This window comes from Oreochromis niloticus, linkage group LG2, assembly GCF_001858045.2.
Source record: "Oreochromis niloticus isolate F11D_XX linkage group LG2, O_niloticus_UMD_NMBU, whole genome shotgun sequence".
Taxonomy (NCBI): Eukaryota; Metazoa; Chordata; class Actinopteri; order Cichliformes; family Cichlidae; genus Oreochromis; species Oreochromis niloticus.
In genome coordinates this window covers 32,317,099-32,342,955 of record NC_031966.2, presented here as the reverse complement: position 1 = coordinate 32,342,955, position 25,857 = coordinate 32,317,099, and the positions used below count along the sequence as shown (strand labels likewise).

General features: G+C 44.3%; 1 protein-coding gene and 1 long non-coding RNA gene across 3 annotated transcripts in view; one reads left to right on the top strand and one right to left on the bottom strand.

Annotated features, from left to right (window-relative positions):
- The window catches only part of gpc4 (glypican 4), a 30,302-nt gene extending 7,602 nt beyond the window's left edge, over nt 1-22,700 (bottom strand). The window contains exons 1-2 of the mRNA XM_013275431.3: nt 21,869-22,700; nt 3,816-3,974 (exon numbers count right to left, since the gene is read on the bottom strand). Coding sequence (XP_013130885.1) covers nt 3,816-3,974; nt 21,869-22,025 — 316 coding nt within the window. The 5' untranslated portion in view covers nt 22,026-22,700. The remainder of the gene's footprint in view (nt 1-3,815; nt 3,975-21,868) is intronic.
- LOC102075823 (uncharacterized) overlaps nt 22,682-25,857 on the top strand; it is a 41,739-nt gene continuing 38,563 nt past the window's right edge. The window contains exons 1-3 of one of the 2 annotated variants that reach the window (XR_002056657.2): nt 22,682-22,794; nt 23,056-23,112; nt 23,937-24,079. This is a non-coding gene — a long non-coding RNA (uncharacterized LOC102075823). Of the gene's footprint in view, nt 22,799-23,055; nt 23,113-23,936; nt 24,080-25,857 lie in introns of both variants that reach the window. The other variant, XR_266717.2, reaches the window with a different exon arrangement.

Below are 25,857 nucleotides of genomic sequence, written 5' to 3'. Positions count from 1 at the left end.
GTTCCTTCAGAGAGCTCTCTTCACTAGAGATGAGGAACAATGACCTACTTCATCCTGAGGAATGTCCATCACCCCCCCTTACCACCCCCCAAATAATCCAAGCCCCTTCTCCCAGACCCCCACACCACCCTCCTTGCCCAACTTTCTTAATCTGAATAAAATGAGAATTCCACAGAGCCTCTGAAACATGTTTCACCTTCAGTCTCACACACACTCGCCCTTTTTATCCATTATCTGTGCCCCCCACCCCACCCCACCCCCCTCTTACAGAACTTCTGTCCCGCTGCAGTTTCTCGGGGTGCCCACTGTGTGGCTTTGAAATGTAAAGTTCCCATGCTCTCGCAGGGGGAGTCACTAAATGCTCTCTGCTACCAGTACACACACAAACACACTCTTGCACATTCACACTCACACAGAGGACCCGAGTAGTGCTGTCACTTCCACTTCAGACTGACACACTAAAAAGAAAAAATGAGATAGAGGAGGGGTAAGGGTGGCTTGGGGCGGGTTAAGTTGAGGGCTTTTTTTTTTTTTTTTAAAGAACTCCAAATCCCTACTGTGTCGCCAAGGATACCGGAAACACTGCAGCCCCTCCATTTACCTCCTCGCCATCACAAGTGCACGCGCACACACAGACACACACAGAGCCAGGGGAGAGGGCACCAAGTTCCACGCTCCATTGACAGAGATTAAAACAAAATGGTCCACCCCCACCCCTGGAATGTCATAGTAGCCACACTGACATGAAAGTCAGTGAAAGGAGACTGAGGAGGTGAAGAAGAGGAGGAGGAGGAGGAGGAGGTGGTGGTGGGAGAGGCATGAAGCACGAGGACAACCCTAAACTTCTCCATTTCCTTTCTACAGTTAATTAGAGGAGTAATTCCTAAATGCTAAACAGATAAGCCCCATTATGCGTTTGGACAAACCGACGGGTTTTTAAAAAGGGTGTGTGAGGGGTGGTGGCACAGTGGGGGCAGGGGTGGTGGGGATACGGAGGCTCTCTGGCCCGAGCTGAGGGGTCCAAGTATGAGCAGCATTACTCAGGCATCTTGCATTGTCATTAAAAACAATTTATGACACGCAGTCGTCTGCCAACGGGCCGAGGAGCTGAACGCTCCCTCTGGATTTCCCCATTAAAAATGTACCTGTCATTCAGCCAATGGTCTGAGAGAATCTGGGTGAAAGGTTACACATGCGAGTGTCAGCTGTAGGGAAATGTAAGGAAAAGGACGACTCCTGCTCGACTATCTGTCTTTTCCTTCCTGCACGCTCCCCCCCACCTTGTCACCGTTCCAACATGCTGCAGAGAAAGCGCTAAATTACGAACAGCGATCCTGGGCCCACTCCATCACAGGAACAGAGGAACTGACCGATCTCCTCCCACTTCCTCTTCCAAAAACTCCCCCTGCCACTTTTCCCTCCACCACAACACCACCCACTAGTGTCCCAATAAACTATGCTCCTCCCAATCCCAGCCCAGGCGGTAATTGCATCCTATTTGTGCCAATTAGTCGCCGAGCTTCTCCCTTTTCTTATGGTATGGGATTCTGTCCCTCCTGCTGCTGAGCTCGGTGCTCAGATGGATGTCGCTTGTATGTGTCTGGAGGCAATGGGGCCATAATCCAAGTGCTTAATTCCCAGACATGGAGTTGCTCTGCTGGACAGGGTCACTGCAGCAGGACAGGCTGGGGTCAGGATAAACACGCAGCGACGAGACACACAGAGAAAGAGAGAACTATTTCTGGCTCTGGTCTAAATTGGCCATGACTCCTCGCTCCAGGCGCATGATGAGAGCCTGCCTAATCACATACACTACTTCCTGAGTTTGTTAGTACGCGAGCGAACGCTGCGTTCATCTTCATGTGCAGCTGCAGCTGCGTTTGTGCACATGTGCACACTCCTTGTGATAAGATAAGATAAGATAAGATGATCTTTATTAGTCCCACAGGTGGGAAACAAAGCCGCTGCTGTCATTTGTCTGCAACAGTAAGCAGACCAATGAGCACTTCCTGTTCCCATTTCACCAGTTGTAAGCGCTTCCTTCAGTGGTGTCTTGGTGTGACAAAAGGAAATAACAGGCCGGCAACCTGAGCCCGTCACCACATTTGATGTGAGAGAGAGAGGGCCTGGCGGTTTAGGTAGAAGAGAGCACAGCAGGGTTTCGTAAAGAGATCCCACATCTAACGGTTGATAGACGGCAGCAACCTGCCTACAGTGATGATGAGGAGAGAGCACACAGGGAAGAGGTTCACGGTCATCCGTAGAGCTGTGCCCTTCTGATAAACTGGACGTTCTTTTTGGGCGTTGCCAAGCTTTAGAATTTTTGCGCAAGCCAGTTGTTATGACTCCGTTACAAAAACACTTTGTGTTGAATAATAGCGGAAAAATTCCTAAACAAAACAATATTTATGCAATAGTTGATCGGTGGTGCTCTGGATGGATAAACTTGACATAAAGAGCCGAAGCCACAATTGTTCAGAAAGATTTTTTTACAAAATTGTGGTTCTGGTATCAGTTCCTCTAAAATCAAACACTGTGAACACCATTTTAGTCTCAACGTTTCACTCTAAAGTTGAAGCCTTTTACGGAAACAACTTCTTGACTTGTCTTCATTTGCTCGCACGCATCTCGGGTGTTGTTTTTAAACTTGGTTTGTGGTCGTTACCTAAATGTGACACTGACATTTCCGAAGCTGACCATTTGTTACAGGCCGTTTTTGTATTTTATGGATGAGATGATTAAACGGGAAAATAATAATTTATAGATTTCTCAGTAATGAGAACAGCCCTTAATATTGCCACTAAGCACCAGATGAGTTGTGCAAGACAAACAGGGTGGAGGACATGCATGCGTGAGAACTGAGTGCAGTGAATCACAAGCAGCACTTGGACACAGTGAAGAGAGATGGAAGGAGAAAGAGCAGCAAAGAGAGGGGTTTTTGGGAGAGTGAGGCATGAGATGGGGACAAAGGGCAGTAAGAAAAGAGAAAAAGAGGGGCGGGACAGCTCGAGCAGCCACTGCATTCCGACACGTCACATTCTTCTTCACATCTGGCTGCAATACACACGCTCCCTGTTACTCACCATCCCTCGCTGCCTTTCACAGACACATAAGATCTGACCCACATGTGCGCACACCAACGCAGAGCTATGCACATAACCTCCTTTAACAAGCAAGATTCCAATACACCGGGAAACTAAAAATCTTCTTTCTTCCCATTTTTTCGCCCACTCAGCCTGTTTGGGATCCTCATCCTCCCCTCTATCTTATCATCGCAGGGCTGCAGTGGCGGCATGGTTCGGTGGTTGAAGGTATTCAGAGCTGCCCTGCTTCCTCTGTGAGTCAGCACTGTTGCATGTTCCCATGCGCTCTGGCCCTCAGCAGGGGAAACCTGATCCCAATATTTACAGGCATACACACATGTGCTCACACACAGAGGAACAGGAAGTATAGCGACGACTAAATCTGAAGATGTGTGTGGTCCGTCTGGAAGCATGCGCGTCTCTCTGGAGAAAGGGAAGCCTGTATTTCTTTTATTTTTTTTACATTTCTTTCAGGGGGATGAATGAGATGCGAGGGGGGACGATGAGACAGGGAGCAGAGACATTGGGAGACAGGTGGACAGGCCAGAAGACACAGACTGGCTGTCTCAGCTATGGGCAGTGTGCTGGCAGGTGGGAGTGTCCATCAAAAGGGGAAAAAAAAATTAAAAAAAATAAAAGTGTAGCACAAATGCTGCGATGAGGAAACCAAGGCCAGCCTTACAACATAACCTGAAAAGCTGCATGTGTTTGTGAGCCAGTGTGTTTGCTTACTGTCAAAGTGGTCATGCCTCTGTTTGAAGGTGGATTGTAGGCTGGTGCTAAGCTTGGAGACGGGAGCTTTGATCTCCGTGTGGCTCTGCTGGCTTAGCTTCTCCTCCATCTCCACAGTGCAGCAGGAGTAGCCCTGCGGACACACTTTCAGGTGGCCTCCTGGAACAGATGAGGGAGAACGTGCGTTAAAATTCCACATCATCTGGGAAACATACGAGTCAACGCAAATTAATTTGAGCGACAAGCACAAGTCCTGACTTGAAATAGAAACATAATTATTTGAGTTTTCAATAATATGAATGCAGATCAGTCATTGATTTCTTCCCTGGGATTCAGACCTTGTGCTGAGAAATAACAGGTTCACCTCTCACCAAATCAAACGCACCCTGGCTGTTAAAGCCCCCTTAAATGCACTTAATTGCAGCTCAGAGGAGCCTTTAGCTGGCCGCTTTATAGAGCCCCGCTCTTATCCCGACACTCCCCTGTTTAGATGGATAGTTCAGTGCCGAAGCTTTCTCTGAGTGCTGTCCCTCCTAAACAGTGTTTAAGAGGAAACGATTAACTTTTCGCCCACTCTGCAGGTGAGCACGCTGACGTCAACCACAAGCACATAAATGGAGATAAACATATGCATCCTTATCAGCTGTGTATATATGCATAAGATTTCCATCAAGAGTGAGTGCCAAGTGATGCCTTCTTCAAGGCTCGTTATACTAGACAAGTGGTGTTTTTCTCCCCTTGAATCTCAGCGCAAACAGCTGGGGTACAAAACTGACTGACATGGCTCTGAAAGATCGACTCGATTAAAAACAAAAACAAAACAGCAGCCTGTTCATCTCCTCTGTTAAAAGCCAAATACTGTGTTTGACAAAACGCGAACTGTCAAAAGTCAGTTTACCATCCAATTAAAAGGAGGGTCAGGGGAGGACGTATGCAAAGCCGCAGCTGCAATAATGTTTTGTTTTAAATGTAGCTGTTGGAATCTGGGAGAACACAGGGATCCTTTCACTGGATCCCAGCACCAGCAGCCAGTTTAGTTTTCCCCACCAGCTTGTGCTGAACACGTTCCTGCTACTTGCAGGACTAGCATGTCATTCATGGACTGAAGCTTTGGGATTATCAGCCACACTCATTTTAAAAAAACAAAAAAAACAAAAAAACCCATAAAAATCCTGCATTAGCGTTTTCAGATTTCACCAAGTTCCCACATTACTGACACACTATTATTACTTGGTACCCTCACAGTTATTCAACACAGTTATTCCTGGTTTATACACTTATTTTATGACAAGTTGAGACTTTTCAACATTAAAAAAAAACCAAACTCTTTACTTCCTTTAAGTGACACTGAAAGAACCGTACGTAAACCACGTCTGGCCATTTCATTCACTGACATGTCCTGAATAAACCTGGCAAAGCTACCTTAAGCTCATCTTTTGTTCCCGTCACTTTCAGCGCTGATAATCAGTTATTATTCGCTTCCTTGTGTTACTCGTTTTTGTTACACTCAGGGAAGCCGCTCTGCTGCAGTTGAGGTTCTGCCTGTTGAAACTGGTTTGATTACATTAAAATCAAAGCATATGACTGGGATTTTTTCCCCCGCCTTGTGTTATCTTCAAATGTTTAATGCGTTGCTATGACAACCCTGACAATGTGGATGTGTTTCTCTGTGACATCTCGAGGCTGCTTTCATTACTGCTGTAAATGTAATAGAAGACGCCCATTGAATTCTATTAGCAAACAGGGCCCGACTTTTGGTGATTTTTCTTGGTAGCACAGCATAAAAAGATTGTAAACACACACACAGACACAGAGTTTTGCTTCAGCACAGTGAATCAAACATATCATAGTTCCCAGCATGTCTGAATAAGCACCTAGAACTTAAAAATAATGAAACCTAAGGGTCAGAAATGACTCTCAGCAGTGCAATCGTCTAAACAGGGCACCAGAGGGAGGGATGCACCCTGGCGCCATAAACTGGACCCCTCTGTCTGGGATCGAGTCCAAATAAGCCTCAAGTCACCCCTTCTCCTCAAACTCATCCCCCTTGTTCCTTTACACATATGCACCTACCTCTCACACATACCCAAGCACAGTTGGCAGCCCATACCTAAACATATTCACACATCACCGCTCAACACATGGCTCTTTGTATGAGGAGCCTGATTGGAGGTGCGCAGACACACACACACGCAGGCTGAACTTTTAGGTGAAACAGCCATCCAGTCTCTCCTCAAGCAGGGCCCCCTGCTTGCCCACAGCACAGGCGTACAATCAAAAGGGCTATATCCATGTGGAAAATAGCCGTAGTTACCAAAGTACACAAATAAAAGTGAGATGGTCAATATTTCACAGGAATGTCTGTACAAATGTCACATTGTTAGCTCAAAGGATTAGGTCTCTGAAAACTGAAGAATCTTAGCTAATGCATACTTTGTGAAAACATTTTGGCAGCCAATTGCTCAAACCGCTGGGAGAGAAACGGCACCCGCTGGAACAAAAAGAGTGCGCAGCGAACATGAACAGTTAGAGCTTATAAAAATCAACATCCCACTGACATGTTTCTGCCTCACCATTGCAGGAAAAAAAAAGGAAAAAGCTTTGTCAGTTGATGCATCAGTCACTTCTCTACCAGCACTGGCATGAATAGTCTTTGTGCGACGAGTTGCCTGATGGAGTTCCTTTGAGGGGCCTCTGTCACCCCCTCCAGTTTCCCCAAGTACTTTAAGATGTAATAAGACACAGTGACAGAACATTGTTCAAGTGTCACTTAGAAGAGGAAAACTGCAATTTATGGCAGGGAAAACGAGAGAGTAGCATCTTGTAAACAAACATGCGACTGTGTCGTGGCATTCATGGGCTCTTTGCTGCCTCTCTGGCCTTTCCTTTGTGGCTGTTGAGGGGGGGTGACCACCATCCCCTCTAAATGGCTCATAAAATAAGTCACTTCCCTTTGACATTGTCCTGCCTCTCAAACTTTGTTCTCAGAGGAAGGATGGTGGGGGAGGTGAAAACGCCTTACAGACAAAAACCAGATTAGACACCTCGCCACCCCCTCTGCCTGCCATCATGTGCCCCTGAACCAGACGGACCTCAAAGTGCCCCCCGCTGCCGCCTCGCCCGCCACCACCCTGCAGGCTTAACCAGCGAGGTCAGGGGTTAACAGCGACTCCTCTGAGAGAGGTCCTGTCCTCTGACCCCTCCCCTCCCTCCCTGTCCGCTAGCCAGCACATCCACCACACACACAGTTAGTCATGCCTCAAACCCCAATCACTCCAATAATCCCCCCCAAACAAAAATTTTAAAAAACCCCACAAGTACAGGCAATTAAGAGACACAGAAACAGACAAAATATAAATAGGACGACTTAACAGTCACACACTACAATCGTTAAAACTGCAAAGAGAGGTGTGCAGGAGGCCACAGGGTACAGCATGTCACGAACCATACACAGTCACTAATTGGAGCCTAGTCATCTGTGACTGAACCATAACACCGAGCTTTCACACGACCATCAACATTTGTAAATAATTAAAATGATAAATGCAGCTTAAAGCTCATGTATATACACAAACACACACTTCAATCCCAGTGGAATGCAGGTCGTTTGAGATGGCGAAAGCTGGGAAATCTCACTTCGAAACACGAAAAATGTGCGGGCGCCTTCCAAATCGCTCTGATTTATGTGTGAATGTTCAATATATAAAACAAAAGATTCAAACATTCCCAGCCAAGTGAAGTACGAGAAAGAAAAAAGAAAAGCAACACCCGTGAATGCAAAGGTTCACTATTAATTCACATATTATGCTCTGTGGTGTAACATATAAAAGGGAGAGTGCTGCTAGTCTGCTGAGCGTTACTCACACACAGAGTTGTAAATTTGCACACCCTGCAGCCATAACATTCTCCTCTCGCTTCTCACCTCTGTCTGCGGTGCAATTTTCCCGAGGGGGTTAAGGGATTGGTGCCATTTGTTGGGCAACTTTCTTTTCTTGCTCCACATCCTGTCAGGCACAATCACGTGAACCAAACCTGTGGTGGAGCAGGTCGACGTCACCGCTCATTTAAAAAAAAAGGTGTGATATTTTACGCACAAGTATGACGTTAAGGGCAGAATAAATTGTGGACTGATTTAATGTGGAGAAAGAGATGAAAGGATAAGCAAACAGCTGCGCATGTTGCTTCCAAAAACATAAAATCATAGCATTTCCCCCCTCCAAGTCATTCCCTTCTTAGATTCTTTCCTGTTGCAACATGTTGTCAAATCAGCCCATTCTTTTTGTCTCCCTCTCTTCCTCCCTTTCATCTCCAAGAAGCCTAAAGTTGTCGTCTGTATCCGGGTTTTGAGAAATCCTTTGACTCATTCGTTCATTCGTCACTGATCCATTAGTTTTCTCAGCCTGTAATGCAATGTTCGAAAGAATTCTAATAATTCTGCGCTTAATGCAGAACTAAATAAATCAGTACAGACTAAAAAAATGCTTCGCTTTTAAAGTCAGCTTTCCCTAATTACTTTGGGAAGCGAGCATTTTGAAATTACACCCTCACAGCTATGCAAAATGATGGAATGAATGTTTTCTGTGCAAGGCTTAGCGATTCAGTCTCTGCCATGACATCAGTCTAGTGTTACTTTATCCCATGATTTTTCACAGTACAGCTTGGATAAGTGCTTTTTAAAAAAAAAAAAAAAAACCCACACAAACCTGAAAAAAAACTCTTTTCAAGAAATTCTTTAACCAAGCCTTAATCAAACCTTGTTTAGAGCTTGGATTGGGGAGGGGAGGGGGGGGGGGTTAACAAACATTCACTGCCTGCTACTCAGTACAACCGCAGACTTGCTGAAGGGCATCATGCCAGCACTAGTTCAGGAAGGGAGGGGGAATGTCTCTGGTTCACTTTCCACATCCAGATTTTCCTCGTTCCCTTCTGAGGAGTCAACCTATTCATGTCTGCAAGGTGACCATTACGTTAAAGTAATTACTGTCCAGATATCAAAAGTGTGCCCCCTTTTTAAGCTTAAACACTACTACCATCACATTCAGGAACTGGGAAGAGAAGAAGAAAGAAAAGAAGAAAGAAGAAAAAAAAGAAGAAGAAAGAAGAAGGAAGAAAAAAGAAGAAGAAGAAAGAAGAAGGAAGAAGAAGAAAGCGACGATAAACGTATACTCTAATATCCTGAATACATACTGAGCTTCAGCTGAATTACCGCAAAGGGAGAAAATGTTCAGCAACATTATGCTGTAAGCGGAAACCATTATTAGAGACTGGGCTGTTCATATGGAGATCATCAGGGCAGGGCGATATTTCCACCTACTCTTTTTCTACACTTCAGCCCTTACAAAAATAGAGTAATGACAAGTTTATGGCAGCTTTGGCCAAACCAATAATGCTTTTTGGGTCCCGCACCATTAGGGACGTCCAAGAGATTCTGAATGTGCTGGGAGGGGAATTCTGAATCTGAAGTCACAAGCCTCAACAAAATGGTGGGTAGAAATGCTGCCCTGTATCCACTGTTTGTGAAGTTAGGAGATTCAATTAATTGCTGATAACCACACCAACTAATTCTGCACTTGATGGACAAGAAACGATTGTTTAACGTGGTTCTACTCAAGAGGTGTCGTCAACACCTGCATAGAAGCAAAGCTAAAGAACACAGCTGATCATAATCTGTGTGTCAAGTCAAATGTCTGCACAGAAATCCCGTCTGCTCTACAAACAGACACCGCAGCACCACTGACCCGGACATCTGCTCTAAAGAAGACACTACAACACATACTGTAGATCTGTGGCTCCTCACAGGGAGTGGCAGTATTTGGAGACAGGCTCCAGCTAACCCATGACTCACTCACACACACACACACACACACACACACACACAGCTCTCGTAACTACCCTCTAGCTTGTAAAGGATGCAACTGAAGTGGGCAATGGCTTTAAAAATTTAAGTTAAGCGGTAAAATCTTTTACGAGAGTCATTTCAAACTTAAATCCAAGCATCTGCAAAAAAAGAAAACGTGCCTGGAACAAAAGGTTTCCCCTCATCAGGATCACCATCTTCATGAAGTTATTCATCTTAGACAAAATCTGCATGTATTACAATACTTCTAGATTATACACTAAACTGCTTTGTGTTGATCTGTTACTCAATATGTGCAATAAGTTGTCTCTATAGCAGGGCTGTATCCAATTATTATTTTTTAACTTTGAGGATTATTTGTGTAAGTTTTGGAGATTTTTCTTTTTTTCACCTTTATTGCAGGAAAAGAACCCAACAACCATCTCAGGCTGACCGCATGACATAACACTCCGCATCACACTGCAGGTTAGCTCATTGCTGCCAAGCATCTTCTGAAGGACCGCCTTCTTGTTCATCTTATTGGGAAGCTTTGATTTCACTCACAGCAGGTTAACAAGATGTAGAGTAACAACAACTCAGTCTGTTATTCACATGACGAGTCAAGGCTCCGATGTCGTTTCAGCCTCGGAGATTAATGCAGACTACAGTCACACAGACCGTCACTACTGGGAGGAAGTTGATCACTAGTGTCGAGCTTGGGAAACTCGAACACTGCCTGTGACATGAAAGATTTACTCCACTTAGAACAATGTTCACCATCCATTTGTGAGGGAGGAAGTTGAGGTTTAGCGGAGTACTCTCTGGAGTGAATATTCAGAGCTTCGCAGGCAGCCACAGAGCTTTGGATAATAACTGTGTAAAATGATGTTTCCTTAAATAAATCAAGAATTAAAATCTCTTCCACCGCACAGCTGTGAAAACACCAAACTGCCAAAATGTACTTGTCACGTGGCATCAGTGTGAGGATGAGAAAAAAAAAATAAAAAAATATGTGGCTACTGCTGCGGTGCGAGAGCAAAAATTCATTAAAATCCTAAAATGCATCTACTGCTTTTTTTTTTTTTTCTTTTTAAAACAAAAATAAAAGCAGTAGATGCCACCTGCCACCTCAGCAGAAAAACAGAGCACGGCCCACCTCCTATTTAGAGTGAAGAAATGTCACATTTAAGTCTTTATCTGCGCTAAAATCTGCAAGATTTTGCCCAGCTTGCAAGTTGTTCTCTTAATGGCTCTCGACCTAACAAACAAACCTCACACTGGGATCCATAAATCGGAGCCCTTTGCCACCAGAGTCCATTTCTGATTACTAAACCAGTCGGGGCCTCGGGCCAATTAAAACTCTCCATTTGTGAACATTCCAAAACGCTGTCATCCATGAACATTTACCCAGAAGCCCCTGGGGAGATTCCTCAACACTGCCCTGGTCTCTGGTTCGGCCTTTTTTTTTTTTTTTTTCTCTCCCCCCTTCTCCCATCCCAGCCCTGCATCTCCGGCTTTGTCTCCCCACACAAAGGCTCCCTGCCTACACCACTTCCCAGGTCACTGCTTTGTCAGGACTTCAGCTCGCTTCTTAACTTCCCCAAGTGCATTTAACAAGTCAAACCAAATTCCAGCCGCTGTTCTGCAACTGCTCTGCAAGTTCACCTGCTGGACTTTATATGCACACGTTCAAGCAAAACCTGTTAGAATCCCTGACCACTACATGCAAATGGCTATATGTTCTGACTAAAGACTGTGCACGTGGAGGGGAAACTTGTGAGGGAGCTACCGATTCAACGGGTTCAGGCATTAGTGCTTAAAATGCCCATTTTAAATTAAATGCTCTTAAATTAGAATAAAACGGTTCAACATTTGGCCCAGAAAGAAGCACGCAGGTCAAACCACGGTCATAACTGCCCTGAAATTAGATTATAGACAGAAAGGTCAAGCCTCCAACACAACTGCGAGTTTAGCCTCTAACCACGAGGGCGCTTGAAGCCATAATTCATATTAGCATAGTTATGGGGAATTCATAGTTCAAACAGAAGTGGTTTGGTTCAGGATATGATTTAGCTTGGGGTACTTTCATAGTGTGCGCCGCACAAACTTTCTGCAACTTGTTTTACTTTCTGCAAACCTCCCGTCCATAAATCAGCCCCGGTTCAGCGGCGTGACTGCTACTCAGCTCCGTTTAGCCAGCTGGTTTTTGACGTATCTGTGTCAAGTAATGCACAGAGAACAGACTCGTACATAAAAGAAAAGACAACACAAAACACTTGCGAGTAAATCAAGAAACTTTCCTTCCTACCATCACTCTGCTGGGAACCTTCCTCAACAACTGCACCATCTATCAGCACGCGTTGGAGGCAATGATTCACGTTAACAACTGGTCTAATCGTTTAACCTTCCCCACATCTATCTCTCAGGTGATGCTGCCTTTGATGAGCCGCAGATTTGAAGTATTAGACCCACTGCTTTAACTACAGATTCCACCTTGCCGCTTTAGTTGGTCAGTGTTTGGGTGTGCACACGTGCGAGGAAATGTGACGCAGTTACAGCGAGAGAGAGCGAGACTGTTATGTTGAAGATTTGCAGAGACAAGCAGCAGGTTTGCAGACGAATGGAGAGAACAAGTTACAGCACAGCGTGATTATCACAAGGGAAGAGCGGGGGGGGGGGCTGCTTGTCCCTATACATCAGCCCTCCATCTTTCCACTGACTCATGGCACACAAATGAAAACAGACTTTAAAGGAGAAGATGAAAAACACTCTTTACTTAAGGCCAAGTGCTTTACCAGGGGACCCTGCACAAACACTGTTGTGCTGTCAGAGAAATGGACTACCGTTAAGCTTACAAATAGATGTGCTTCACACACAATACACAATGCAATATGTGCACTGTGCAAGTCGCACAAATTAACGCCCTGCCACTCAAAAAAACAAAAACAAAAAAAACCCATCTAATTTCTCGAAACATATGAGGGCTCTTAAAAGACCTGACATGCAAACAATACATTTCATGGTTGGTAGTGAAACCCAACGAACCACTCCTAAGGACTGGGAGCTCTTTGACAATGTTTATAACAGACCTCAAAAAGCAGCTGAAGTCCACCAGATGTTGAGGCAGGACGGGGCCCGGCGAAGCCCCCCCCAGGCAGAATGAGGTCCGGTACGAGATCAAGTTTCTGGAAGCTCAAAGCTACAAAGGGGGGGCAACAAAGATTCTGATATACCTGTTGGGCCTTACGAAACTGGACACCCAACAGAGGCGTTGGGAAGAGAAGCACTCACTGCCGACTGTCAAAAGGAGCAGAAAGACTAAACCTTGGGGTACAATGCTTTAATGGTTCTCAGTCATGGATGGCTCAGTCTGTTCATGATGATGTGCACCGAATGGGTCGATAAATCAAAGCTACTTGCTGTTTCAGTGATTCACAATATTTCAACCACTGGCGCGCCGTCTTGCATTCCCACATAACGAGTAATTTTTCTGCCCACAAAGCACACACTGACCAAATGATTTGCAGCCATCACTTAGCAAAGCATTCGATCCTTTTATGTGTATGTTTTTTATCACGCTCTCTTATCCGGCCTCAGCCAGAAGAACGTCTGCCGCCGTCTCCTTCATGTTTTCAAAACCTGCTTTTATCGTGGTGCGAACTTATCAAGTTCACAAAGCTATGTCGAGCAGCCAAAAATCGGACTATTGCTTTTTTGGGGGGTGATTACCCAAGGGGAAAAAAAAAAAAAAAGAGCTTTTTGATCTCAAACAATATAATTTATATGAAAATAAATCCAAGAGCGAGCAGCGCACAAGGAAAGAGAATGGGTAAATATTAGGAAACCTATTAAGCTAACTGCAGTTTGGAAAGTTGAGCTAAGTGACTGACTGCCATGTCAGTGGGAGTCTTGATGCAGGCCTTGGGAGTAATTAGCAAGGATTACAGCTCCTCTGGCCTGCACCCAGCACTGGGGTTTCAGCCCAAACACCCAGGCAAGTCCCTGGCTTCGCTCCCTCACAGCTTTCTCCAACCGCACAGGCCTCTGGTGGTGTCACACAAATCCTAATGACAATCATGACTATCAACACGGGCCATCAAGCCCGCTGTGGCTTCAGAGGAAATCAATTAACCTTGGTCGAGTTACACCTACATCTTAACCACACTCCACGCTACGCGGTGAGATGACTTGAGTGAGTGATTGGAGACAGGGAAGGGGGGGGTCCACACTCCACCCCTACAGTTTGAGATCAGCGCTAGCGACCCTGCACCACACTCCTCACAGCTGGCCGGGTGTCACCAAGTGGTCAGCAAAACGGCAGCTCAAATATCAGAAGGACAAAAAAGTGGCAGAAGCAGCAGCTTAGAAGCCTGGAGTCAACTGGCAGAGACAGGCTGAGGTGGTGAGAGAGTAGCTGTGATAAAACAACCCAAAAGCATACAGATCAGGTATTCAAGTGATCTGACAGCAAACCAAAACTAGAAAAATTTGCATTTCCTGCGAAAATGCTGTGTGGATGCCTTAACGCTGAAGCTGTCTGCTGAAAATAGCAAAAAAAAACATGAAAAGTTGCAAAAGATTGCATGGCGGTGAAGAAACTGAAAATTCGGCTGAAAACAGGTGAAGAAGCAGAATTTTTTTGCTAAAAAGTGGTGAAAAAAAAAAATGTTGCCATGAGCAGGATTCGAACCTGGCCCTCCTGGTCTCAAGGGGGCTACTCATCTCACTGAGCCAAACTCATTCTCACAAAGAATAGGTGGAGAGACTAACAATTCTGCTGAAATGAGCAGAAGCTGCTGAGAATTATGCTGTTAGGAGGTGAAAAGGCTGACGATTCTGCAGAAAAGAGGCGAATCAGCAGAATTTCTGCTGAAAAGAGTTTTTTTCTGAAAACAGCAGAAAAAACTGAAAATTTTGCTGAAAAGGGGTGAAAAAGCTGAAATTTGTGTTGAAAAGAGTTAAAAAAGTTTAACTGTTAACTGAATGAAATGTTGCCATAAGTGGGATTTGAACCTGGGCCTCCCAGTCTGAGAACGGCTGCTCATCTCACTGAGCTAAAACCTAGGTCAACCCGGCAAGGAAAATCAGTGACCTCACTGATAATGTGGAAGAAATGGGCAAAAAATATTGCAAAAAAAATTCACTCTCTCAAAAAGTATAGAAGTTATGAGCACCAAAAGTCATAGCAGGAAAGAGCAGAAAGAGCAGAATTTTTTAAGATTTGAACGGTGAAAATAGCACAAAAACTAGGGAGTAGTTAAGCGCTGAAAAACGTACGGAAGCAACTTGAAGATGAAGAAAAGATAAAGAATAAAGAGAAACAGGAACTCAATAGTGTGGATGCCTTTGAGAGCATCCACACAACTAGCCTAAAGTGCTTGTCTTTATACACAGACAACCATTTGTGTGTTTTCACAGCAGAAACTTCCTCAGCTTGTGGGTTTAAAAGCATCATTTCATGTCAGTTCACACTACAAGCTAAATTTTTAACATATTTTCATACTGGGAGACGTCTTACTGGTGCCTCCCTAACCATCAGAAGCATGCGCAAAGCTATAACAAGAAATGTGGTTTAGTTTTGGGGTTCACATAATATAAAATCCTTCCAGGACAAGCGAACAACAGTGGTAAAAGCAGACTAGGCGGGAGCTAGGTGGGCTGCAAGGCAGGCTGCAAGGCTGGAAAGTGCCAGTGAACCACTTCTGACTGAAGAAAAAGAAAGAAGAAAAAGAACAAGAAGGGGAGAAATGGGAAAGACTAGCAGTGAAACAAAACCTCCCAGAGGAGCTGCAAAACAGCGAGTGGCGGGAGAAGAAAATGATCTGATGTGTCAGTCGGGAGAGAAGAGGCACAGTCGATTTTTTTCTTTTTTAAACAGCGAGCAAACAGGATGTGTTAACAAGGCGTTTTTGGGTGGGTAGGGGGGGGGGGGGGGGGGTCATCTCTCTCAAATCAAAATACGGAAAACCGCAAGGCCAGATCAGGATTCCCCACAGTTTGCACAAGGCCAAGAGCCACCAAATGATACAGTCATGTTCAACTGTGGCCTCCGGTGCCAAAAATGTACTGTGAGGCGCTTGTTTAAAACCTTGTATTGTGCTCGACAGGCACGTGCACTCAGAGGGATTTACTAAGTGGTGCAGGCTAGATGTAGACTTGTACACGGCCTATATGGCCAACCGAGGATGATTCACATGCATCCAGTTGCCTCCCTGGATTCAAGGAGCCTGTGTCACACATTCCCAAACACTCTCTGGCTCCCGTCTAGCCCACCACTTGTGGATATTCAAGTGGACTCGGGTACAAAACTCTGTCCTGTCAGTCAAATCTCTCCCTTTCTCTGCATGCCTCAGTCAGTCCCTCCAGTGCTCTCTTTGTTGCCGTGTGTTCCCAGCTCCGGGACTCCTGTGTGCAGGTCTTGGTGGTCCGGTGTGGAATGTGGTGAGGAGGGGGGGAGGCAGGCTGGCCTAAAAAGGGGGTGCTCAATTGTTCCCACACAGAGCATCCACCCCCCACTGATCTGTCGCTCACTTGGCCATTTGGGGGTTGTGGGGACCAAAGCAAAGGATGCAAAGCGTTGGAATTACGAACGTCGAGTCGACGCACACACACAGCTATTGATGTGATGCTACACTTGCAGCATACTAAATGACCATAAGAGAGAAACTTAACATTCCAGTGTTGTTGAAGGTGGTTCTTACCCAAAGACTAAAACAGGCTTGAATTCACAAGATCCACACAACAACAAAACCAGGTACTTTCGTCAGCACTCCCAAGCCGCTTCTGTGCTCAGCCTGAATATTTTTATACACTGTGATATGTTGATTTGCTTAGAGCAATGATAAGGCAAATGCTGCTGGCAGAGTGGAACGGGATACCACGAGAACCCCTGATCTCAGAGCTGCCACACTGTGATAGCAGGAAACTGATAAGAGCTGGCAGGCACGTGTAGCCACCCTCCCTTCCTCCTCTGGCCCCATCTGGGTGCTCAAACTCACAGCCGGGACACCCCCCCAAACCCCTCCCCGATTCACAAGACCTCATCCTCATGATACATAAACTCAATTATCCCCAAGGTGAGTCAAACAGTAAGGCAAAAGATGTTACAAATTCACTGCAGACAGCAACAGGAACTGTTACAGTATGAGTGCATTTGATCAGCAGCAACCAAAGGCTGCTGTCATGAACTTGAGCCCACATGATTTGGAAGTCTTGGGTTCAGCATCAACAATTAGTCACAAATACAGAAGATTTTTACATCCTCGTGCAACCAAATGAAGGCAACACACTTCAGCAATGAAGCCTGATTAATGCAAGTCATTTTACAAATATTAACCCTCAACTAAACACCCAGCAAGGCTGGGGGGAAGGGGGGGCAGCTAAAAAGATGTTATCAGAGATTACTGTGCAAGCTTTGGCTTCGATGCAGGACTGTTTATGTAATCTCAACCTGCACACATTTTCAAACTAATCATTCACATATTAATGTTTACGCAGCTTATTCCTCCAGGGGCAAAAAGGACACTTAAGATAAGGTTTTTATTAGACTCACATCTAGATAGGTGTATAATGCATTTAAATTACTTTTTATGCTCACCAAGTCTAGATCCAAGCAAGAATGTGGCTCTAGAGAGCTATAAGTGGTTCCTTGTAAATGCTATGAGTCAGACTTAGATGTGTGAATTTTCTGTTGGCTGTAACCACACCTATGGGTGGGCCTACAGACAGTTTCTTGATTGGCACACCACCTGAATCCATCTGATCCCTCCATACCCGATTTAAAAAATAAATAAATAAATGAATGAATAACAGACTTAAAAGCATGTACTTCTCTAATGTACCATTCAGGAAAGAACAAATGAAGCATTTCACAGCAAATGCATCTTTCAAAGGATGCAGCCTGCAGTTCCATATGTGAGAACTGAAAGCCAAATAGCTATGTATTTATACGGCCTGCCTGAGCTTCTTCTGCCATGGGAGGAAAAACCTTTAATTAAGTGGCCTACATTTCAATCAGTTGGGGACCTATAATATTCTCAAAGTAAACAAAAAAACATGCTGCCTCTGGGGGGGAAAGGTCTGAAAATCTAACAAGTCTTTTTAAGCAAAGATTAAGGATTAAAAATGAAAATGAAAAGATCAATTACTCAGGGTTAGGAACATCAGTGGTTTGGTTTTATGGTTTGGTTGAGGCTCTCGCTCAACATTAAGACAAACGCCTCCTTGTTAGCTAATGATGCTAATATAAACTTGCTGATGTGAGCCGCCTTGTCAGAACAGCAACCGTGAGCATTTTCAGAATCATGGTCTTCACTCCCAGCCTGCAGAGCCTGAAACAAAACTTTGCAAAAAATGTTGTGTTTCACATTTTTTTTATGTTTCACATTTTGCAGCCATGCCACAGAATACTTGTTGCATAGCCAATTTTCTTTGAATTCGCCCTTCCCTATGTCATTGCCAACTAGCATCCAGACCACAATCTAAAATATGTGTTCTGCTTTTTTAAAAATGTTTTAAAAAAATCCAACTTCCCATGTATTAGGTCTTAGATTTTAAAACTTAAAGTTTGACATTTTAATAACAATTAATTCATTAATTCAATGTCTTGTGTCCCTGTGGAACCCTTGATGTTGCATTCCTCCAACTCTTTGCCATGCAAGAGATGTAAGACAGGTCGATTTCTACAAGTATTTTTGATGTTTGGACTGGTAACACTTTGCTATGAGAAGTCAGGTTTGTTGACTTTTGGCAATGCACACTGTGCATGTGATTTTAACCATAGAAGATAAAAGTATAAGCAGGAACTTTTATTTTTTAGGGGGTGGGTGGGTGCTATATTTGACAGTGCCAACAAAACTTTTGCACTGACATTTCCCACAGTTTCTTTTTCTTGGAAGCAATAACACTTTATAAAACTGTGGAAGTGATTCTTAATGACAACACTTGCCAGTTGGTTTTACGAGTCTGACCTTGAGACACTTGACGGGTTAATTATTACAAGCGCGAAATGCTGGGGCACTAGTCTAGTGAGCAGAGCCACTCCAATATTGGTTGTTGCACCATAAAAACTTGCAGACCGTGTGTGCGCGCCCCAGTTTCCTGCTCTTATCTTATCTGCAGAATGTCGCTGCAGCAGCACAACCTGCCATTTCCCCAAACTGTAATGATGCGGGGCGTGCTGCCACCAGCTAAGGGAGGAGGGGTAGCCCTTACAATGTGAGACTGCAAAATGTCTCGAGCTTACCGAGAGGCCAACGCGCTGAGGTCATGCATGCCTTAAGTTTCAGCCATAATGCACTGAGCTGATTATGAGAAGAGGATGTTCCACGCACTGAAAGGAGGGAAAACGACCCTCCTCTCTTTGAACTCTGCTATTGTCCCATACCTGAAGCATGATATGAAGCCTGACAGCCAGAGTAAATCAAAACAGATTTAACCAACGCCCCCACTCTTTTAAATGAAGTGTGAAGTCTGACCCTGCTTTGGGTAGCCTTTGACATGGCCCAAACCACTAAAGAGATGGTCCTATTACAGCTTTACAGGAAATGCTGTTAACAATTTATCACAGTATCAAATATAACTGTAAAGGGAACTAAACTATTATTAGCAGATATAGTCAGACAGCAAAACCACCATTTACATCCTGTGCGATTACCAGCATTATTTATCTGTCATCATTAAGGGAGTAAATCGAATTTATTTCCCATTTCAGTGAAGTATCCAACCACGGGACATAAACAAATCATCATCCATAAGACAGGAACCTTGGAAACGGGGCTTGAACCGTTTTCACGTGAGTGGTAAACGACTGATACTATGGGATCAGAAAGGAATTTACCGAGTGAGCCTGCTCTTCCTCTGCACCACTTAATTCCGTCTACGCCAAAGCAGGGTTTCCATTTCAGTTTTACGGCATTAAAACATCTTTACTGAATCTCAAGTCTGGCTTCGGCTCAGGCTGACAGTAATTTCAATGGCAACAAACATTCATATCTCCGTGCTGCCAACAATAACACAAGATGCTTGCGGTCACAAAAGGCAAGTTTTGAATCCCACCAATAACACTCATATTCCACGAAACTGATTTGTGATGCACAAATCAAACATTTCAAAAACTCGTTTTGTGACAACTGACTGAGATTGTGCATCATTTTTAAAGCATGTCAACTTTGCTTGACATGCTTTACTAGTAATAGTAGAACAGTTGCTTTATCCATTTATCAATGTAACAAGGTGCAAGATTTAAGACTTGTGGCACACTAGAAGGTACAGAGGCACTGACAAAAATTACGTTTGGACCTTCCCCAACAATACCAAACATATCAAGAGTGTTTTTGTAACTGGGGTGGGGGGGGGTGACTCTAGTGGCAGCAGAACTTGTTGCTTTCTATGGATCAATTATCTCAGTCTCTATCAGCGACAAAGAGCCGCTCATTGAGGTCAGCCCTGCCTAAAAACCCAGACATACACCGGCAAACTATTGTAAGGAAAAGCCACGTGTGTGTATGTAGCACACAAACCTGGACAAGCTTTCATTCACATCGTTTCAAACCCAGGGATCCAAGACAATGAAATCTGACCGACACAGACATGTTGAGGTAATCCTAATGACATTTACCATCACAAAGACAGAAGCAAAAAAACAAAACCCACACACAAACCTTAAAAAAAAAAAAAAAAAAGACTATGAGACTTGTGTGAAACTTGGGATCAAATTTCTGTCTCTTTGACAGCTACACCCAACTCAGATTCTAATGAGCCACTGTGGCCCCAAAAGAAAAAAGATGATCTGCACATCCTCTTAGTATGCAAATGAGAAAACTCATAAAGGGCTTTATGATAATAAAGAGAACATATACACACTGGCACTGGCAGTCAGACAGAATAATGCTGTGAGCACTTCGCCAAAAACAGTTATCCAAGTCGTAAAAATAGCTTTTCTGCTAATTAAGCTCTTTATGAGGGCCAAAACCTACATTATGTATATTTTTATTTTTCCAAGTGGGAAACAAGACAGAAGCTTCCCCCCAGATGACCTACATCTATACTGTCATAGACCATGCTGAAGCCACTCCAAAACTGGCAAACCTAACTTCACCAAATGTTGCGTATTTATTTTAAGTGCCATTAAAATTAAAAGGAAATGAGTGGCAGTGAGGGGTGGGTGAAAGTATGCAGGGCACATAGGAATTTCAACCCCCAACCCCTCCCCTTGTTGCCCTCAAGGATTTACTGTAAAAGCCCCCACCCCCTCCTTCAAGGAAAGTTTCCATTACTTGGGTTTATCTCATGATTAGCATCATTGATTTGCCTTTTTGCCTCTCTGATTATTAACAGGTCTGCTTCCATTATTACTTAGCACTCTGCATCCTGTGACTGGTCTGGAGGTGGATTTAGGAGATAAACAAATAAAAATGTAAAAAATAAATAAATAAATAAATTAGCCAAGCCTGGAGAGAAAGAAAAATCCATAAGCTCTTTTTTCCACAATGCACAGGAATGTTTACTAAATCGCTGCCGGCGGCCTGCGCTTCACAGCCATGGGGGTCTCTACTGAGGAAGCTTGGAAATAAACATGGGCCTGTGTTCTTTCTGTGCGGAACAGAGCCTGTGTTGATTATAGCTCTTTATTGTTATGAATTACCTACAACTATTTCCTAAATGATGACTGTGTTTACGCACTGGAGCAGTGAACTGTTGCCAGCAGCACTAAGCCAGAAGAACGCATTCCCAAATGTTTCATTGCTACTTAATAATTGAGGAAAAACATGGACCAAAAGAAAATGAAAAAAGCAGCATGTCAGTATGATTAACAACGCCTCTATATCAAATCTGGAATAAGCACTAAATGTCCATTTATAAAAGTGACCGTTTCATCATTTGCTGTAGAGGTTGTTATTTGTGGCAGTGTCAAGAAGCAGTTAGGTCGTTTTTGGCTAAAATGGAAAACATTTGTAAATTTAGGTGTGGTTAAAAGTTAGCTAGCTGTCTAAATGTCAGGTTTGGATTGAAATATTGGAGTTAATTTCACAGATTTTAAGCTAAACTCTCTTCAAGCTAACTTTGCTAGCTTAAAAAGTTCTCTTAGCTAGGACCACCCCGAAACCTCTGCAAGACCCACCGGGGGTCCCCGCTCCCTACTTTAGAACCCATTGGGTTTTAAGGTTAAACTTGAGATATATTTGTATATACAAATATAAATAAACATGGGGCTCACCGTTGATTCCTTTGTTGGGGACGTCGTTAACGTTGAAGCCTTTGGAGCTGTAGGCAGCACGAACTTCATTACAGTTGTTCAACTTTTGCTCCGCGGTCCCCGACACCGACAACACAACCACCGTCCACACGACACACAGCGCCAACAAACTCTTCATTTTGGGCCAGGCGAAGACAGAAAAATAAGAAGACTAACAGCAAAAACCGTAAAAATGTTAAAGTCGCTCAGGTGTGAGTGTGTGCACGGCTAGGACAAAGTTTCAGCGAGTCCACGGTCGAGTTTCCTCATGGAGACGCGCTGATTTCTTCGGCTCAACAGATACTTCATTCACAGCAGCAGAGGCCGGGAGAGCAGAAAAGACACCGAAAAAACACTGTTCACGTCGGACGTCTCACAGCTACAGGTACGTGGGTTAAGTGTCGAGTTCCAGACTCAATTGAAAAACACACAAAGACGCGACAAAAAAACGGGGTTAAAACATGGGGAAACTTTTTTTTTCTTTGAGACTGAAGGCAACAATCACAGAGTCTCACTACTGCTTCAGAGTTTCGACGAAAAGTAAAAAACCACGGGAGGAGAGCAGGCTGTGGAAAGTTATCGGGAACAATTTGGGTTTCTTCAGGCTTCTTCTCTTTTCTTTTCCGAATCGGAGGAGGCCGAGGGTTTCAGTAGGAGAGGACGCTGGACCGTTTGCAGGTTGTACTGGGATCCAGATGCGAGCAGAAAAAGCCCTGGTGGACACCCAGGAGTGAGAGCAAGTTCCGGGGGACAAAGACCTGGAGATCAGGAACACCAGGGGTGGAGCGTGGAGCAGGGGCTTCCAACCAACCCAGGAGCTCTCTCCCACTTTAATGTTTAGACTGGAGGAAGCCGCGCTTGAAAATCAGGACTGGAGCTGAGGGTGGAGCTACACGGTGGCATAACGTGTGGGTATGACCTATTACTGGCCCACATGACATAAAGAAAAGACTCATTTAGATATGCAAAAGTGCTCAAAATCACAGATCTCTTTCACAGAAGATCCAAGTCTGACCTCTGCTTTGAGCAGGGATTTCTTATCAGTTTTTTTCTTTTTTGCTGTTAGTGTTGAGATAAGAGTAGATAAAAGTCCTTGGAGTCAAACAGGCTTCCACACACAGTCTTAACAGATATTAGTGACAATAAACCATTTTTATCTCTGTTTCTAGGGCATCCCAAGGACTTGAGTGATAACCAGGACATTTTGTAACCACATCTTATCCAAGGTGGGCAAACAGAGACCAGTGTGAAGTCTTTTAAGTCTTCACCCAGAGTCCAGTACATTAGAGTTTGTTTAAAATGGCTGGGTGAAAGCGTGGCCAGTGTTTCTGTAACAAGGAGTCAAAAAAATGACAGGCGCCGCTCCTTACACAAACACGGTCAGGCTGTCCTGCGTTAGCAATGGGCCAGCTGTGCTTCTCACATCCAGCTGCCTGTCATATAGTGCTGTAAACAACAGTAAGCAGCTTGCTGGAAGCGTGGTAGCAGGCTGTAGAGGTGGACTGAGATTGCACTCGCATCTAATGGGAGATGTGTAAATCAGTGAAAAGCAGACGCTCACTGAGATGAAATGAGGAAGAATACATTTTTTGTTTAGACAAAACTCTGCTGGACATGTTTGAAATGATGCGTCCTCGTGTCATGTTTTAGTTTTTTAAGCTGCACTTTGTTGGCGTCTGTCTGCTGGTGCTGTCATGCTGCTCTTTGCCTCTGACCTTTGCCCATCTCGCAACGCTGGCAAGAAAAGAGGAAAGAAAAAAACAATCTGAGTTTATTTAGCACTGATAAGATTATGCATGTAAAAAATTCAAAGTGTCAACCTCTTAAAACACCAGAACCCTTATAAAAAGGATTCACAATCAGAAGCTGCACTATTTGTGCATTTTCAGTAAGGATGATTTTTATGCCAAAAGTAGCATTGACAAGATTTTTGTACCCCCTACATTTAAAAATGCCTGGACTTGTGCACATGTCCGTTGGTTTGGGGAGGGCGCGGGGGGGTTAGCAATCGGCAAAATGACATTCCTCCTTTTGTGTCCACATTCCTCAGGCGGCTCCATTCATTCTGTGTGACTGCGGCTGCTGCAGGGGAAGCCAGGGGCTGCTGAGGAGCAGGAGGAGGAGGAGGATGCTGGAGCTGTGTGTGCATGGGAGAGCGTGGGCCCGGCGCTCCTCTCAGCGGGCCAACAAAAGGTAAGAAAATGGTCCAGTGCCATGGTAATTAGACGTGAATGAGCTTTGAACGACATGACATGTCTCGGGCCTTTCTCTGCAGCGAAGGAATTTCAACATCCAGCTTGGTAAAAATTGGACTGGACTTTGGGGGGGTGGGCGGGGATGTGCCCGTGCGCTTTCGAGCACCTGAATTACATTGTTATTTTAATTTATATGCAGTGTTTGATGACCCCTCTGGCTCGTAAAGGTACCCAAGCCCAAACATTTTTGTGTGACCATGAAAAAAGTGCTGAAATACATATTCATAGGGGAGTCAATCACTCAGGCAGAAAATGCAACAATTCCTAATAGTCAGCTATTCTCACTGTTCCTGCTGACTAACATCACATTGACCTTTCACTCTCATAATGCGGGCTGTTCCAACATTGCCCCAATATTACCCTAAGAAAACACATGGACTCTGCATCTCAATGGGCCTGTTTGCCCATTCTCCAGCCTCACATTAGCATTCAGAGTATACTCCCATCCCCCCCCCCCATCCCGGGCTAGCTGCTGCTCTCTCTGCAGCTGACGTTTGCTCATCTCCTTATAATCAGCCTCCCGTTTACATCTTAAAAGCTGCAATCCAGCTCAGGAGAGAAAGGCACAGCTGGATAATAATGGCGTTTTTATCTAGCACTGCCGAGCAGGGGGTGTGTGGGTGTGAAAAGTTACAGCAGAGAATCGGGGACACAGAAATGGGATTTTGAAGTGCGTTTGCTGCGACAGGCGTGTTATCTGCGGAGCTGTGAGTGATTGGCCTTGTTAGGGAAGCAGACAGGCTTTAATAATGGAGACGAAACACAAACAATTGGGACTAATGAACCCTGGTTCACTGCTGGGTTGTGGATGAGTATAGCTACCTGGTTAAGTTAAGCTTGGGAGGTTAACAGACTGGGTCAATAGAGAGAAGCCCCGCAGAGAGGGACAGAGAGGACAGTAGTTCATAATCTGCTGGGAGTGAGAAAATACAGATCCAAAGAAAAAACACATGATCCGCGTGCTGCTTTGAGGACTCAGAGCAACGAGCGCAGTCCAGAAACACATAAATTTCATGATTCATGACTGGCTTTGAAGTGGATCAGTAGCGAAAAGCACAGAAAGTAATATATATGCCTGGAACATTGTGTGTGCAATTTGTAATCGCAGCAGCGTGCCATCCATTTAATCCTTGTTTTTCATGGCATTTTAAGGATTATTCCATACCCAAAAAGCCAAATCTGTGACTTGGAATCTTTCACTTCATGTTTTTGGGGGCTGTTTTTCCACTTTTCTCCAACAACTTAGCATTTAGCTGTTGGTAGCTTTTATTCCATACAGTCGCTCATTCTGGCATTACTCTCACGTAAAACAAGCCTGACAATCAACTTAATCTGCAACTTAATTTCACTTAATTCATTCAGCCTAACACTACATCGATGTCAGCCAGTTTATTCCTGGAGGGGGGTGTTTTCTTTTGCCTCAACTAATCACAAGTGAGTGATTTCTGACCTGCCAACATAATGTTCAGTCAACAAAGAAGTCATGGGAGTGCTCGCCTGGAGCAAAAAGTCACTTTTTAATGTTATTTGAGTTTATTAACAGTAGCAAACTAACATCCATCGAGTTCATCTATGCTTTTCCACACAACAAGTAGTTCTTATATAGTGCTTTTCCACTCTACCTGAGCACTCCAAGCACTTTTTACATCTTGCTGCATTCACACAACCACTCTTCTTTACCTATCTAACATTAACACACATTCATAGAAACTGGAG